This window comes from Schistocerca nitens, chromosome 7 (assembly GCF_023898315.1).
Source record: "Schistocerca nitens isolate TAMUIC-IGC-003100 chromosome 7, iqSchNite1.1, whole genome shotgun sequence".
NCBI classification, from domain to species: Eukaryota; Metazoa; Arthropoda; class Insecta; order Orthoptera; family Acrididae; genus Schistocerca; species Schistocerca nitens.
The window spans coordinates 423,636,297-423,650,452 of record NC_064620.1 but is presented as its reverse complement, the minus strand read 5'-3'; the positions used below and the strand labels follow the sequence as shown (position 1 = coordinate 423,650,452).

The following is a 14,156-nucleotide window of genomic DNA, read 5'->3' as shown; positions in this document are numbered from 1 at the left end:
TCCATCAGAGTAATCTAAAACTTATGTCATTAGTTGTTTCAAGTAAAACATACATTCAGCATTTAGGTGAATCATAATTTAATAAAAACTTGAGGATAATGCCTTATCAACATTTAATGTAAGTCTATTGACGATAATACTTACTGTTCCTTCTGTTGTTTTGCATTTGTAACTGTTCAGTGTAGTCCCAGCAAGTAAAAATGTATCATCAGTGTAAATCACTAAGTTTAAGTTTTGTATCTTTTTTACATCATTAGTATTTACTAGAAACACGAGCTGACCAAGAATGCAACCCTGTGAGACAGCAGACTTGAGAATATTACTATTTGCTTATGTCATTGTTAGAGTCTACCCTCCATTTTTGTAATATAGTATGGCACACTGTACTCTGTCATAGGGATCAGGATTTGAGAAATTTAGTGCCATTTCTTATATACAATAAGTTTTTAGTTCATTTAAGAGAACTGAATGATTGACAGTATCAAAGACCTTGAACACATGTAAAAAAGTGCTAATAATATTGGTTCATTTATTCAGTTGATTTGTCAGTTCTTATAAAGAGTTCCTTCTGCTATTACTGTGGATTACTCTGTTTGGAAACTATGTTGTGAACTACTAAGAACGTTATACAGGACATGTCTGAAAAGTTCAGGGAATCGTGTCCAGAAATGAAGGAAACAAGAGTTACAGACAAAATACCTTTACACTGCCCTTCAAAAGTAATTACCATTAGCTACAAAACACTTCTGCCATCAGGTGTAAAGCTGTTGGAAACTGTCAAAAAACACTTCTTGTGGAATCACTCAAGGCATCTAATCACATACTGTTGGATATCCACGACATCTGCTTGGCATAAGCCTTTCAGGACTAATTTAAGGTGGAGAAAGAAAAAAAAAGTCTGCTGTTGCCAAATCTGGAGAACAAGAAGGGTGGCGAGGAATTTTATGAAAGAGGATCAGGTGGAGCTGGGAATAGTATTGATAGGGATGAGGAGTATGATGTAGGTGTTGACCTGGTGAAGATAGCTCTCAAAATGGTGGCACTAATGTGCACTTTGTCCAACTGTTTCAGAGTCATGATTGGCCTCATCCTAATGCTGGTGTTAGGCATGTTAACATGGGCGTGAAGAAGGTGCCGATGGTGGACGGCATGGTTCACATTGCAGTGGTGCCAGCTGAGTCCATCAGTAGATTGAGTTTCACTAGGCATGGACTGAACCTCAATAATTAAGGGAAAGGGAGGCTGGCAAAGCTTATAGGTGACAGTGTAGTGGGCGGTGGAGGGATCACACGTGGGAAAATTCCTCTAGTAGTTGGCATTAGAGCTGCATCGTTTTTAGACTGAAGTTAGCTGATAGGTATCCCTGCTTAAAGGAAGTCTCTCTAATAAAGGAATCACCTTCAGAGGAGATTCACAATATACATAAATGACCTTGTGGATAACATCGGAAGTTCACTGAGGCTTTTTGCAGATGATGCTGCGGTATATTGAGAGGTTGTAACAATGGAAAATTGTACTGAAATGCAGGAGGATATGCAGTGAATTGATGCATGGTGCAGGGAATGGCAATTGAATCTCAATGTAGACAAGTGTAATATGCTGCGAATACATAGAAATAAAGATCCCTTATCATTAAACTACAATATAGCAGGTCAGCAACTGGAAGCAGTTAATTCCATAAATTATCTGGGAGTAGGCATTAGGAGTGATTTAAAATGGAATTATCATATAAAGTTGATCGTCAGTGAAGCAGATGCAACACTGAGATTCATTGGAAGAATCCTAAGGAAATGCAATCCGAAAACAAAGGAAGTAGGTTACAGTACACTTGTTCGCTCACTGCTTGAATACTGCTCACCAGTGTGGGATCTGTACCAGATAGGGTTGATAGAAGAGGTAGAGAAGGTCCAACAGAGAGCAGCGCGCTTAATCTCAGGATCATTTAGTAATCACGAAAGCGTTACAGAGATGATAGATAAACTCCAGTGGAAGACTGTGCAGGAGAGATGCTCAGTAGCTCAGTACGGGCTTTTGTTGAAGTTTCGAGAACTTATCTTTACCGAGGAGCCAAGCAGTATATTGCTCCCTCCTATGTATATCTCGTGAAGAGACCATGAGGATAAAATCAGAGAGATTAGAGCCCACACAGAGGCATACCGACAGTCCTTCTTTCCATGAACAATACGAGAATGGAATAGAAGGGAGAAGATAGAGGTACTCAAGGTACCCTCAGCCACACACCGTCAGGTTGCTTGTGGAGTATGGATGTAGATGTAGATGTAGTGAAGGAATTAGCATATTTCATCAAAATATAAGAGGTATTAGAAATAATGTTAGTGAACTACTTCTAGATGTTGAATGTGACATTATTGGTTTATTGGAGCACCACTTAAATAATTTGGCAAGTCAGAGGCTTCCTTTACCAGGATACAGATCAGCTGGCTGTTGTTGAAGAAGTTCTTCATGGAGTGGGGGAGTGGCCATGTATGGAAATAACAGTTTTCCATTTGACTCAATAGACATATCATGGCAGTGCACTCAACAGGTATTTGAATGTCCTACGGGTGCAGTTGAATTTAGTGAAACTATTTTATAGGTCCCCTAACTCTGACTTCAGAGCATTTCTGCTCAAGCTAGGGAGGGTTCTTGGTTCACTTAATAGGAAGTCCAAAAATTAGTTGTATGTGGTGATATCAATATTAAATTAGTAGTGACTATGCAAGAAAAAGGTTGTTGGAAGATCTTCTAAATTCATATGATCTGACGCAGACTGTGTTTATTCCAACCAGGGTGCAGAGGAATAGTGGCACAACCATAGACAATATTTTTATTCAGTCTAGTGAAAGGGTGAATGGCATTTCAGGCCATGATGCACAGATTTTAACACTGAAATGATTTGTACTCAAAGAAATGTTATATTTAATTACAAACTATGTAGGAAAGCTACTGTAATCCAATGGCAATAGAGAGTTTTTTAAACCTCATGAAGGAACAAGGCTGGCAGGATGTTTATTGTACATAGAACATAGATGACACAATTAATGGTTTCCTTAACACTTTTATCACACTCTTTGAAAGCTGCTTTCCATCAGAATGTGCTAAATAAGGTGTTAGCAGTAAAAGGCAGCCTGGTTGGCTGACTAGTGGGATAAGGATATCATGTAGAACAAAGTGAAAATTATATCAAAATGTTAGAAGTAGTCACAATTAAGCTACAGTAGTCCATTAAAAACAGTGTTTTAAGGTGCTTAAAAACGTTATTAGGAAGGCAAAGAGTATGTGGTATGCAATTAGTTGTTGTTGTTGTGGTCTTCAGTCCAGAGACTGGTTTGATGCAACTCTCCATGCTACTCTATCCTGTGCAAGCTTCTTCATCTCCAAGTAACTACTGCAACATACATCCTTCTGAATTTGCTTAGTGTATTCATCTCTTGGCCTCCCCCTACTATTTTTACCCTCCACACTGCCCTCCAATACTAAATTGGTGATCCCTTGATGCCTCAAAACATGTCCTACCAACCAGTCCCTTCTTCTAGGCAAGTCGTGCCACAAATTCCTCTTTTCCGTTCAGTACCTCCTCATTAGTTATGGGATCTACCCATATCAGCATTCTTCTCTAGCACCACATTTCAAAAGCTTCTATTCTCATTTCCATACATGGCTACACTCCATACAAATACTTTCACAAAAGACTTCCTGACACTTAAATCTATACTCGATGTTAACAAACTTATCTTCTTCAGAAACGCTTTCCTTACCATTGCCAGTCTACATTTTACGTATATCCTCTCTACTTCGACCATCATCAGTTATTTGCTTCCCAAATAGCAAAACTCACTTACTGCTGTAAGTATGTCATTTCCTAATCTAATTCCCTCAGCATCACCTGATTTAATTTGACTGCATTCCATTATCCTTGTTTTACTTTGGTTGATGTTCATCTTATATCCTCCTTTCAAGACACTGTCCATTCCATTCAACTGCTCTTCCAAGTCCTTTGCTGTCTCTGACAGAATTACTATGCAAATAGAATAGCTAAATCACAGGATAAAATTTACACCATATGGCCAGTTGTGGAGGAAGTGTCTGGCCAGCAGCACAAGATCAACAATATAAAGTCTGTTTGAAGTAAAAATATTTCTGTTACTGATAAATCAGATATATGTACCACATTTAACAATCATTTTCTGAGCATTGCTGGTGAGTTAAATAAGAATTTAGTTTCTACTGTCTTGGAAAATGCCTTTCTGAGACTGATGTCTGAATACTCCTCTGTGATACTGACAAGGGGGAGATTGAGCCAATAATTAAATCACTGTAGACCAAGGACTCTCATGGATATGATGGAGTGCCTAGCAGGATATTAAAGTACTGTGCTGCACATGTTAGCCCTGTACTTAGCCATATTTGTAATTTTTCCTCTAAGAATGATCAGTTTTCTGACTGATTAAAGTACCCAGTAGTAAAGCCGCTTTATAAAAAGTGATAATGTAGATAATTTTGGACCTATTTCTATGCCACCAGTGTTTGCTAAAGTTATTGAAAAGGTGGTGTATGTAAGGATTGATATTTTATTTCGCATAATTTGCTATCAAATGTACATTTCGGTTTTAAAAGTGGTTTAACAACTGAAAATGTTATATTCTATTTTCCCTGTGAGGTACTGGATAGATAACAAATGGTTTCAAATGCTAGTCATCTTTTTAGATTTAACTAAGGCATTTAATTGTGTTGATCACAAAATATAGCTCCAAATTAGGACCATCATTGAATTTGGCCAGTAGCTCGCAGTTGGCCCACCTCTTACTTCAACAAGAAACAGCAAAATGTTGTTATCCACGCTGTTGAGAATGGTTATGATGAGGGGTCTGAGTGGGGCACAGTCAAATGGGAAGTGCCCCAGGGATCAGTGCTGGGGCCACCCCTGTTCATTATTTGTATAAATGATATGGTCTCTAGTATTACAGGTGATTCTAAAATAGTTGTGTTTGCTGATGACACTAGCTTGGTAGTAAAAGATGTTGTGTGCACCACTGGCACTGTCTCAAATAGTGCAGTTCATGACGTAAGTTCATTTCATGGCTCATAGAAAATAAACTAACGCTAAATCACAAGACTCAGTTTTTACAGTTTCTAACACACAATTCAACAAAACCAAACGTTTTAATTTCACAGACTGGGTGTATGATTAGTGAAACTGAACAGTTCAAATTTCTAGGTGTTCAGATAGATAGCAAACTGTCATGGTAAGCCCACATTTAGGATCTTGGTCAAAGACTTAATGCTGCCATTTTTACTATTCAAACTGTATCTGAAGTAAGTGATAGTTTGACAAGAAAAGTAGGCTACTTTGCTTATTTTCATTCGCTTATGATGTAAGGTATTATATTTTGTGGTAACTCTTCCCATTCTGAAAGGATATTATTGGCTCAGAAAGGAATGGTTCGGGCAATAAGTGGTGTAAGGTCATGAACCTCTTGTCTACCCCTATTCATTAGTCTGGGTATTCTGACATTGGCCTTTCAATATATATATTCTTCACTGTCATTTCTTGTTAACAATATCAACTTATTCCCAAGAATTAGCAGCTTTCACTCAGTTAATATCAGGCAGAAATCCAATCTTCATCTGAATCACACTTCCTTGACACTTGTGCAGAGAGGTGTGCAGTATACTGCTGCATCCATTTTCAATAAACTACCACAAGAATGCAAAGATCTTAGCCATGTACTTTCAAATCAAAACTGAAGACTTTCCTCATGGGTCACTTCTTCTATTCTGTTGAGGAGTTCCTTGAAAAATTAAACTGATTCTTGTGTTATATTGTTGATTACATTTACATAAACTTATGGCTTGTCATTTTTGTGTTCAGAAACTTTTTATTTTATCTGTTATTGCTTTTACTTTGCAATTTTATTTACTGACATGTTCCATGGCCTTGAAGATTTGCTCTTCAATTCCCTACTGAACTAGACATGTAAAATAAAAATAAAATAACAATCACCTTGCGTTACAGAAGATAGTTGAGCATGTGTGTCGCAGAGTGTGGACAGGCTGTACTGCGGAGAAAATTCTACTGTCCACTCCAGTACAGTTCTAACTGAACCCAGTGGATGTGTTCAGCAGCCATTTCAAAAATTCCTTTGTAAACTTATGAGTTGACAGTTTGACCATTGGATAGAAATTCATCATGGACCAAGTCCTTGCTATCAAAAAAGGCAAGCAGCATCATCTCAATCTTGGATTTTGTCAGTAATTTTTTATTTTATTTTATTTTATTTTTTTTTTTTTTTTTTTTGGGGAGGGGGGGGGGGAGCGCTTGCTAAAATGATGAACACTTTGCTATTGACTGTCACATGGTCTCCAGCACCAAGTCTCGTCTTCTGTAATGATGGTTTCCATACCCATGGATTCCAGTCAGACATGTCAATGAAATCTCCATTTGTTTCCGTATGAGTCTGCTTCTTCTTGTCTGTCATTGCGTGCAGTACAGTCCGGGCATAACTCTTCTTTCTTTTAAGATGTTCATGAACAATAATACTTACATTGTCTTTGTGTACCTTCAGCTCTTCTGCTATCCATCTCAAAGGCAGTTGCTCATCATCCACAACTATCCATCACCTTCATTCTATGCTGTCTGGAATTGTGCTGGTCTATAGTCCACTCCCAACTATAAAGCATTTAAACTACACAGACGCACACTTTTCACTCATTGCTTCAACACTGCACACTTGTGCTAACATGCCATTTGTCTCCATTGCTGTTATTCTGATCTGAATCAAAACATCAAGTGAAGGCATCTCTTAGGTTGGCTGTAGCATCCAACACTGTTCCCCTGTGATTTACATGATAGGGCTTACTCAATGATATGTCTCTCAATGCATACATGTGGGTGCCTCATCTTAACCAGCATGGTTTTTGACATATACAACCATTCACAAGACTGTTCAGATGCAACTTGTATCTTCATAAGAAAAATTCCATTTGATCAAAAGTTACTCTTTCAAGTAACTTTTCAAAAGCTGTGGTCATTGAAATTGGTCTTGAGTTCTATAGGTTACATGTTATTCCTGCTCCATGCACTGTTCATACCTCAGTGAATTTGAATTGGCCACGGTAAACCCCAGGTTTAAATACTCTTTAGTAAATATGTTAGTGGTTTCATTCTGCAGTGTGCAATAAATCTAGTTAATGCATTATTCCAGATACCTTTGTAACCAGATGATTGAACAGAGAGACTTCAGTGATGACAACATTAGAGTGTTTAATTTTATGCTGTCAAGGGAAACATGGGGCGATGTCTTCAGTAAAACTGAAGTAAATTGCATTTTCGACAGTTTCCACAATGTATACCTTCACTACTTTCATGTAGCATTTCCAATGAAAAAAAGGAAGATTAAGATAGTAAAAAATAAATGTTGGGTAACGAAAGGTATTATAACTTCCAGCAGAACGAAAAAAATTCTTCACTGTCTTATTTAGCACAGAAATACTACTCCAGAAATTAGAAATTACGTGAAAAAATACAACAAAATATTCAGCAAGGTAATAAAAGAAGCCAAAAAACGGAAAAATGATGAGTACATCTCAAATGCAAACAATAAAATGAAAGCTGTATTGAAGGTTATTAGAGCAGACACTGGTACAGAACAGTCAACTTCACAAAATATCTCTCTTCAAATTGAAAATAACAGACACTCAGATCCAAAAGAGGTAGCTGAAAAGTTTAACATGTACTTTACTAATATACCAAAGCAATTAATCAAAAATCAGTATGACGATGGACCTACATGCCTACCAAATTATTTAAATGCTAGTGTTAAGTCTATGTTCCTTCAAACAGTCATGGAAACAGAGGTGAAACATATAATAAGATCACTCAAAATCAAATATTCATGTGGACTGGATGGTGTGCTAGACTATGTCTTTAAAAAGTCATCTGATAATGTATTAAAACATCTAATATTAAACAATTCTTTATCAACTGGAACCTTTCCCAATAGCCTAAAAACAGCTAAAGTAACTCCACTGTTCAAAAAAGGGGCCTCTGAAAATGTAAATAATTATCATCCAGTATCCCAACTCGGTGTTTTCTCCCAAATATTTGAGAAAATTTTCTACAATAGACTACTAAGCTACATTACAAAAAATTCATTACTCTCAGCAAACCAACATGGATTCAGTAGATCAAAGTCTACAACAACAGTAATGTATGAGTACATAGAAGCTGTGCTTAAAGTACTGGATGACAGAAAAGATGATACTGGTACCTTTCTGGACCTTTCAAAAGCTTTTGACATAATTGACCATGACTTCCTCATTCACAAATTAGATCAAAAAGGTGTCCGAGGAATCCCAAATCAGTGGATAAGATCTTACCTAGAAAACAGGCAGAAAGTGGTGGTTTCAAGGCATGATGACATTTCAGTACAAGGAAATATTATCACAACACCACATGTCTCCAGTAAATCAACAATAAAATACAGAGTGCCACAAGGTTCTGTCCTAGGACCTCTACTGTTCCTCCTTTATATTGATGATATAAATGACTTTATTAAATTGGGAAAACTAATCTTATTTGCTGATGACACCAGCATATTAATAACAGCTGCTGACAAAATCTCATTGGAAGTAGCTGGTTTCAAAAAAATAAAATAATAATAAATAAAGAAAAAACTGTCTTCATGAATTTCCACTTTTCTCCACATGTGCAAAACTTTGTTTCAGTACCATACCTTGAAAATACGTTACTGAACTCAGTTACTGACACTAAGGTTCTAGGCCTATGGGTACAAGATAATTTAAAATAGGACTGTCATATAAAAGAACTTGAGAAAAAACTTTCAAAAGCTTGTTATCCTCTGCGTGTGTTAAATAAAAGTGCAAGCAAGTCAACAGTTATTCAGGCATATTATGCATACTTCCATGCACTACTTCGATATGGGCTAATCTTCTGGAGAAATTCAGCCACCAGCATAAAGATCTTTAGGATGCTGAAAAGAGCAATCAGGGCTACCTACAATCTAAGAAAACCGGAAACATGTAGACCACATTTCATCCAGATGAAAATAATGAGCCTAGCGAGCCTTTACATATATGAGTGTATCCTGTTCGTAAATGAGTAGCTTTTAAACCAAACTGGACATCTTCAACAAAATAAGCATATACACAGTCACAACACAAGGAACACAAATAATATCCACATGTCACAGTGTAGAACAGCACTGTACCAAAAAAGTGTATCACAGATAACAGTTCAGCTATATAACAGCCTACCCAGTGATTTAAAATCACAGCAACATATATATATTTTTTTAAACATAATCTTAAGTCATTTCTAGTGGAAAATGTTTTTACTCTGTAAAAGAATTTTTAAATTGCAAAAAATAGCCTTGTAAACAATGATTATGTAATAATGGTTAAATTAAAATTGCTATATTTGTCACTTGTAATTTATGATTGTTATCTGTAATTAATTTTGTCATGCTCTCTCTCTCTCTCTCTCTCTCTCTCTCTGTGTGTGTGTGTGTGTGTGTGTGTGTGTGTGTGTGTGTGTGTTTCTGCTTCTTTCGCCATTTTGACTTGTCCTATATTCAATATACTGTTTAAGTATGTAATGAATCAAATGGACCAATATATTAAATTAAAAAGTGCACAACTATGGATAAGCAAATCATTGGAAACAATGTTGTATCTTATCGTTATTCGTCTTATAAAGAAAGTAATAGTCATAACATTTTGAGTATTAGAGTTAGCAAATATCATACATGAGAAGTATCTTGAAGTCGTCATTGTCTGTACAACACACATTCTCATCATTTTGTAGATAGTGTTTTCTATTCATGAAAAGTAAAGTCATAAGTAATGTTGGAACATCATCACTGTTTGCCATCTGATAGTAATGTTATTTCAACAGCTTACAAATCACCAGAAGTTCACTGTGATGAATTGTTATATTATTGACATATTGGTTATTCTGAATAATGTTTAAATTTTATGTATTCAGTTCTCTTGCGTAGTTTATGCTTTTGGCATTATATAGAGTAAGAAAAACTGCTATGTACATATCCACACAGTTAACATAAATGAAAAAATTCTTGTGGCTGATGGTAATTAGTAACAATTCAAACTGGGAGTCATAACAGCGATTTTCAAATCAGCTGAGGGTGATGAAATATGAGGTTTGACAAGTATCTGCAAGCTTTGGAGCACCAACTACTGAAACTATTTCTTGTTGGCAGGTTGTGTAGATGATGTGAGATTAGATGGCAGAGCCCTTCCATTGCCTCCAGCATCCAATGTGACACAGTGGGGACAAGTAACAATGGCTCTTAATCTTGAGCATGGTTGTGGATTTTCCTCTGGTTGCAACTTCATAATTTGTACAGAACCAGTGAAGTGTAGCGATAAATTGAAGCAAACTAATTGCATGTAAGTGATTTTCTTTTAAAATTATTTCATTGTCATGTGAACATATAATGGCGGCCATCAGTGTCCAGAAGAGTCTGAAAGTGCAGGAAAGCATTCTGCACAGTGAACAAAGCATGTCTGTAGGTATGCCGGCTACCTCTCTTAATATGCTGCACTTCAGATCAGCACATGTGTGTGTGTGTCTATATATATATATATATATATATATATATATATATATATATATATATATATATATATATATACAAAGATGTCTGCTTGTGTCTGTATATGTGTGGATGGATTTGTGTGTGTGTGCGAGTGTATACCTGTCCTTTTTTCCCCCTAAGGTAAGTGTTTCCGCTCCCGGGATTGGAATGACTCCTTACCCTCTCCCTTAAAACCCACATCCTTTTGTCTTTCCCTCTTTCCTGATGAGGCAACAGTTTGTTGCGAAAGCTTGAATTTTGTGTGTGTTTGTTTGTGTGTCTATTGACCTGCCAGCGCTTTCGTTCGGTAAGTCACATCATCTTTGTTTTTAGATATATTTTTCCCACTTGGAATGTTTCCCTCTATTATATATATAAATTAATAGAGGGAAACATTCCACATGGGAAAAATATATCTAAAAACAAAGATGATGTGACTTACCAAACGAAAGTGCTGGCACGTCGATAGACACACAAACAAACACAAACATACACACAAAATTCAAGCTTTCGCAACAAACTGTTGTCTCATCAGGAAAGAGGGAAGGAGAGGGAAAGACGAAAGGATGTGGGCTTTAAGGGAGAGGGTAAGGAGTCATTCCAGTCCCGGGAGCGGAAAGACTTACCTTAGGGGGAAAAAAGGACCGGTATCTGTGCTTGTGTCTGTATATGTGTGGATGGATATGTGTGTGTGTGCGAGTGTATACCCTCATCAGGAAAGAGGGAAGGAGAGGGAAAGACGAAAGGATGTGGGCTTTAAGGGAGAGGGTAAGGAGTCATTCCAGTCCCGGGAGCGGAAAGACTTACCTTAGGGGGAAAAAAGGACGGGTATCTGTGCTTGTGTCTGTATATGTGTGGATGGATATGTGTGTGTGTGCGAGTGTATACCCGTCCTTTTTTCCCCCTAAGGTAAGTCTTTCCGCTCCCGGGATTGGAATGACTCCTTACCCTCTCCCTTAAAACCCACATCCTTTCGTCTTTCCCTCTCCTTCCCTCTTTCCTGATGAGGCAACAGTTTGTTGCGAAAGCTTGAATTTTGTGTGTATGTTTGTGTTTGTTTGTGTGTCTATCGACGTGCCAGCGCTTTCGTTTGGTAAGTCACATCATCTTTGTTTATGTATATAATAGGGAAACATTCCACGCGGGAAAAATATATTTAAAAACAAAGATGATGTGACTTACCATACGAAAGCGCTGGCAGGTCGATAGAAACACAGACACATACATACACACAAAATTCTAGCTTTCGCAACCAATGGTTGCTTCATCAGGAAAGAGGGAAGGAGAGGAAAAGATGAAAGGATGTGGGTTTTAAGGGAGAGGGTAAGGAGTCATTCCAATCCCGGGTGCGGAAAGACTTATCTTAGGGTGAAAAAAGGACAGGTATACACTCGCACACACACACATATCCATCCACACATACACAGACACAAGCAGATATGTGTCTGTTTGTGTTTCTGCCAGCAGTTTCGTATGGTAAGTCACATCATCTTTGTTTTTAAATATATATATAGAGGGAAACATTCCACGTGGGAAAAATATATCTAAAAACAAAGGTGATGTGACTTACCAAACGAAAGTTCTGGCAGGTCGATAGAGACACACACAAACACAAACATACACACAAAATTCAAGCTTTCGCAGCCAACGGTTGCTTCATCAGGAAAGAGGGAAGGAGAGGAAAAGACGAAAGGATGTGGGTTTTAAGGGAGAGGGTAAGGAGTCATTCCAATCCTGGGCGCGGAAAGACTTACCTTAGGGGGAAAAAAGCACAGGTATACACTCGCACACACACACATATCCATCCGCACATACACAGACACAAGCAGGAATTTGCAAAGAGTTTGGGCAGAGATGTCAGTCGAGGTGGAAGTACAGAGGCAAAGATGTTGTTGAAAGACAGGTGAGGTATGAGCGGTGGTAACTTGAAATTAGCGGAGGTTGAGGCCTGGCGGATAACGAGAGGAGAGGATATACTGAAGGGTAAGTTCCCATCTCCGGAGTTCTGACAGGTTGGTGTTAGTGGGAAGTATCCAGATAACCCGGACAGTGTAACACTGTGCCAAGATGTGCTGGCCATGCACCAAGGCATGTTTAGCCACAGGGTGATCCTCATTACCAACAAACACTGTCTGCCTGTGTCCATTCATGCAAATGGACAGTTTGTTGTTGTTCATTCACACATAGAAAGCTTCACTGTGTAGGCAGGTCAGTTGGTAAATCACGTGGGTGCTTTCACACGTGGCTCTGCCTTTGATTGTGCACACCTTCCGGGTTACAGAACTGGAGTAGGTGGTGGTGGGAGGGTGCATGGGACTGGTTTTACACCGGGGGTGGTTACAAGGGTAGGAGCCAGAGGGTAGGGAAGGTGGTTTGGGGATTTCATAGGGATGAACTAAGAGGTTACGAGGGTTAGGTGTACGGTGGAAAGACACTCTTGGTGGAGTGGGGAGGATTGAGATTGAAATGAGATCCATCCTGCTACCTCTCTTGATATGCTGCACTTCAGATCAGCACATGTGTGAATGTTCTCTTGGTAATCTCTGTCCTTCAGGTAGCCCCACAACTAGAAATCACAGGGCTTGAGATCAAGTGATTGTGCTGGCCAAGTATTTGGAAACCAGAATTAAATTTTCACTCTGCAGTGGAGTGTGCACTGATATGAACCTTCCTAGCGGATTAAAACTATGTGCCAGACTGAGACTTGATCTCGGGACCTATCCCTTTCACGGTCAACTGCTCTACCGACTGAGCTACCCAAGCATGACTCATGATCCATCCTCACAGCTTTAATTCTGCCAGTACCTCATCTCCTACCTTACAAACTCCACAAAAGCTCTCCTGCAACCTGGCAGAATGAGCACTATGTGAAGGTTTTTTAAATTACCGCTACCAGTCACAAACTTTGTTAAGTATTGTATTATTTATTTATTCTGTTACTTGTTTCGAGGGAATACTTCATCTTCAGGCTAAATGGCATTACAAAAACAATTTCACAATAAGATCATATTGATCTTTTCATAAATGCTGTGGTTATCCTGTGGAAGAAGAGAAAACTTAGTAAGAGGCAATGTGACTTTGGAAGCTGGACTGCTGTTTGCATGAAAATGTTTTGTAACAATCACTCCCTTTGTTCTTCTGGCATGGTAGTCTCGTTGTAATGAGCTGAGGTGTTTCCGTTTCCGTGGCTCTCACCTCAGCACATCACAAGTTACTTTTTCACCATTTCTATAAGGTTTATCAACTTTATTCTGTATTTAACTTTACTACTTTGGTGATTGAGGCAGATATAATGAATGGAAAATCCAGGATGGTATAATGACAATATTATGAAAAGAATATATTGCTACTCACCATATAGCAGAGGTGTTGAGTCCCAGATAGGCACAACAAAAAGACTGTCAAATGAGTAAGTTTTCAGCCAAAAAGGCCTTCATTGGAATTAGACAACATACACACAAATCCGGGATATGCAATATGCACCCACATGGTATCATCCTATACCAACCTATTCATGGGCCATCTAGAAAAATTCTT

General features: G+C 38.2%; 1 protein-coding gene across 1 annotated transcript in view; it reads left to right on the top strand.

Moving 5' to 3' along the window:
• Positions 1–14,156, top strand: part of LOC126195343 (putative neural-cadherin 2) — a 105,592-nt gene that overhangs the window by 50,495 nt on the left and 40,941 nt on the right. The window contains exon 5 of the mRNA XM_049933915.1: positions 10,242–10,431. Coding sequence (XP_049789872.1) covers positions 10,242–10,431 — 190 coding nt within the window. The remainder of the gene's footprint in view (positions 1–10,241; positions 10,432–14,156) is intronic.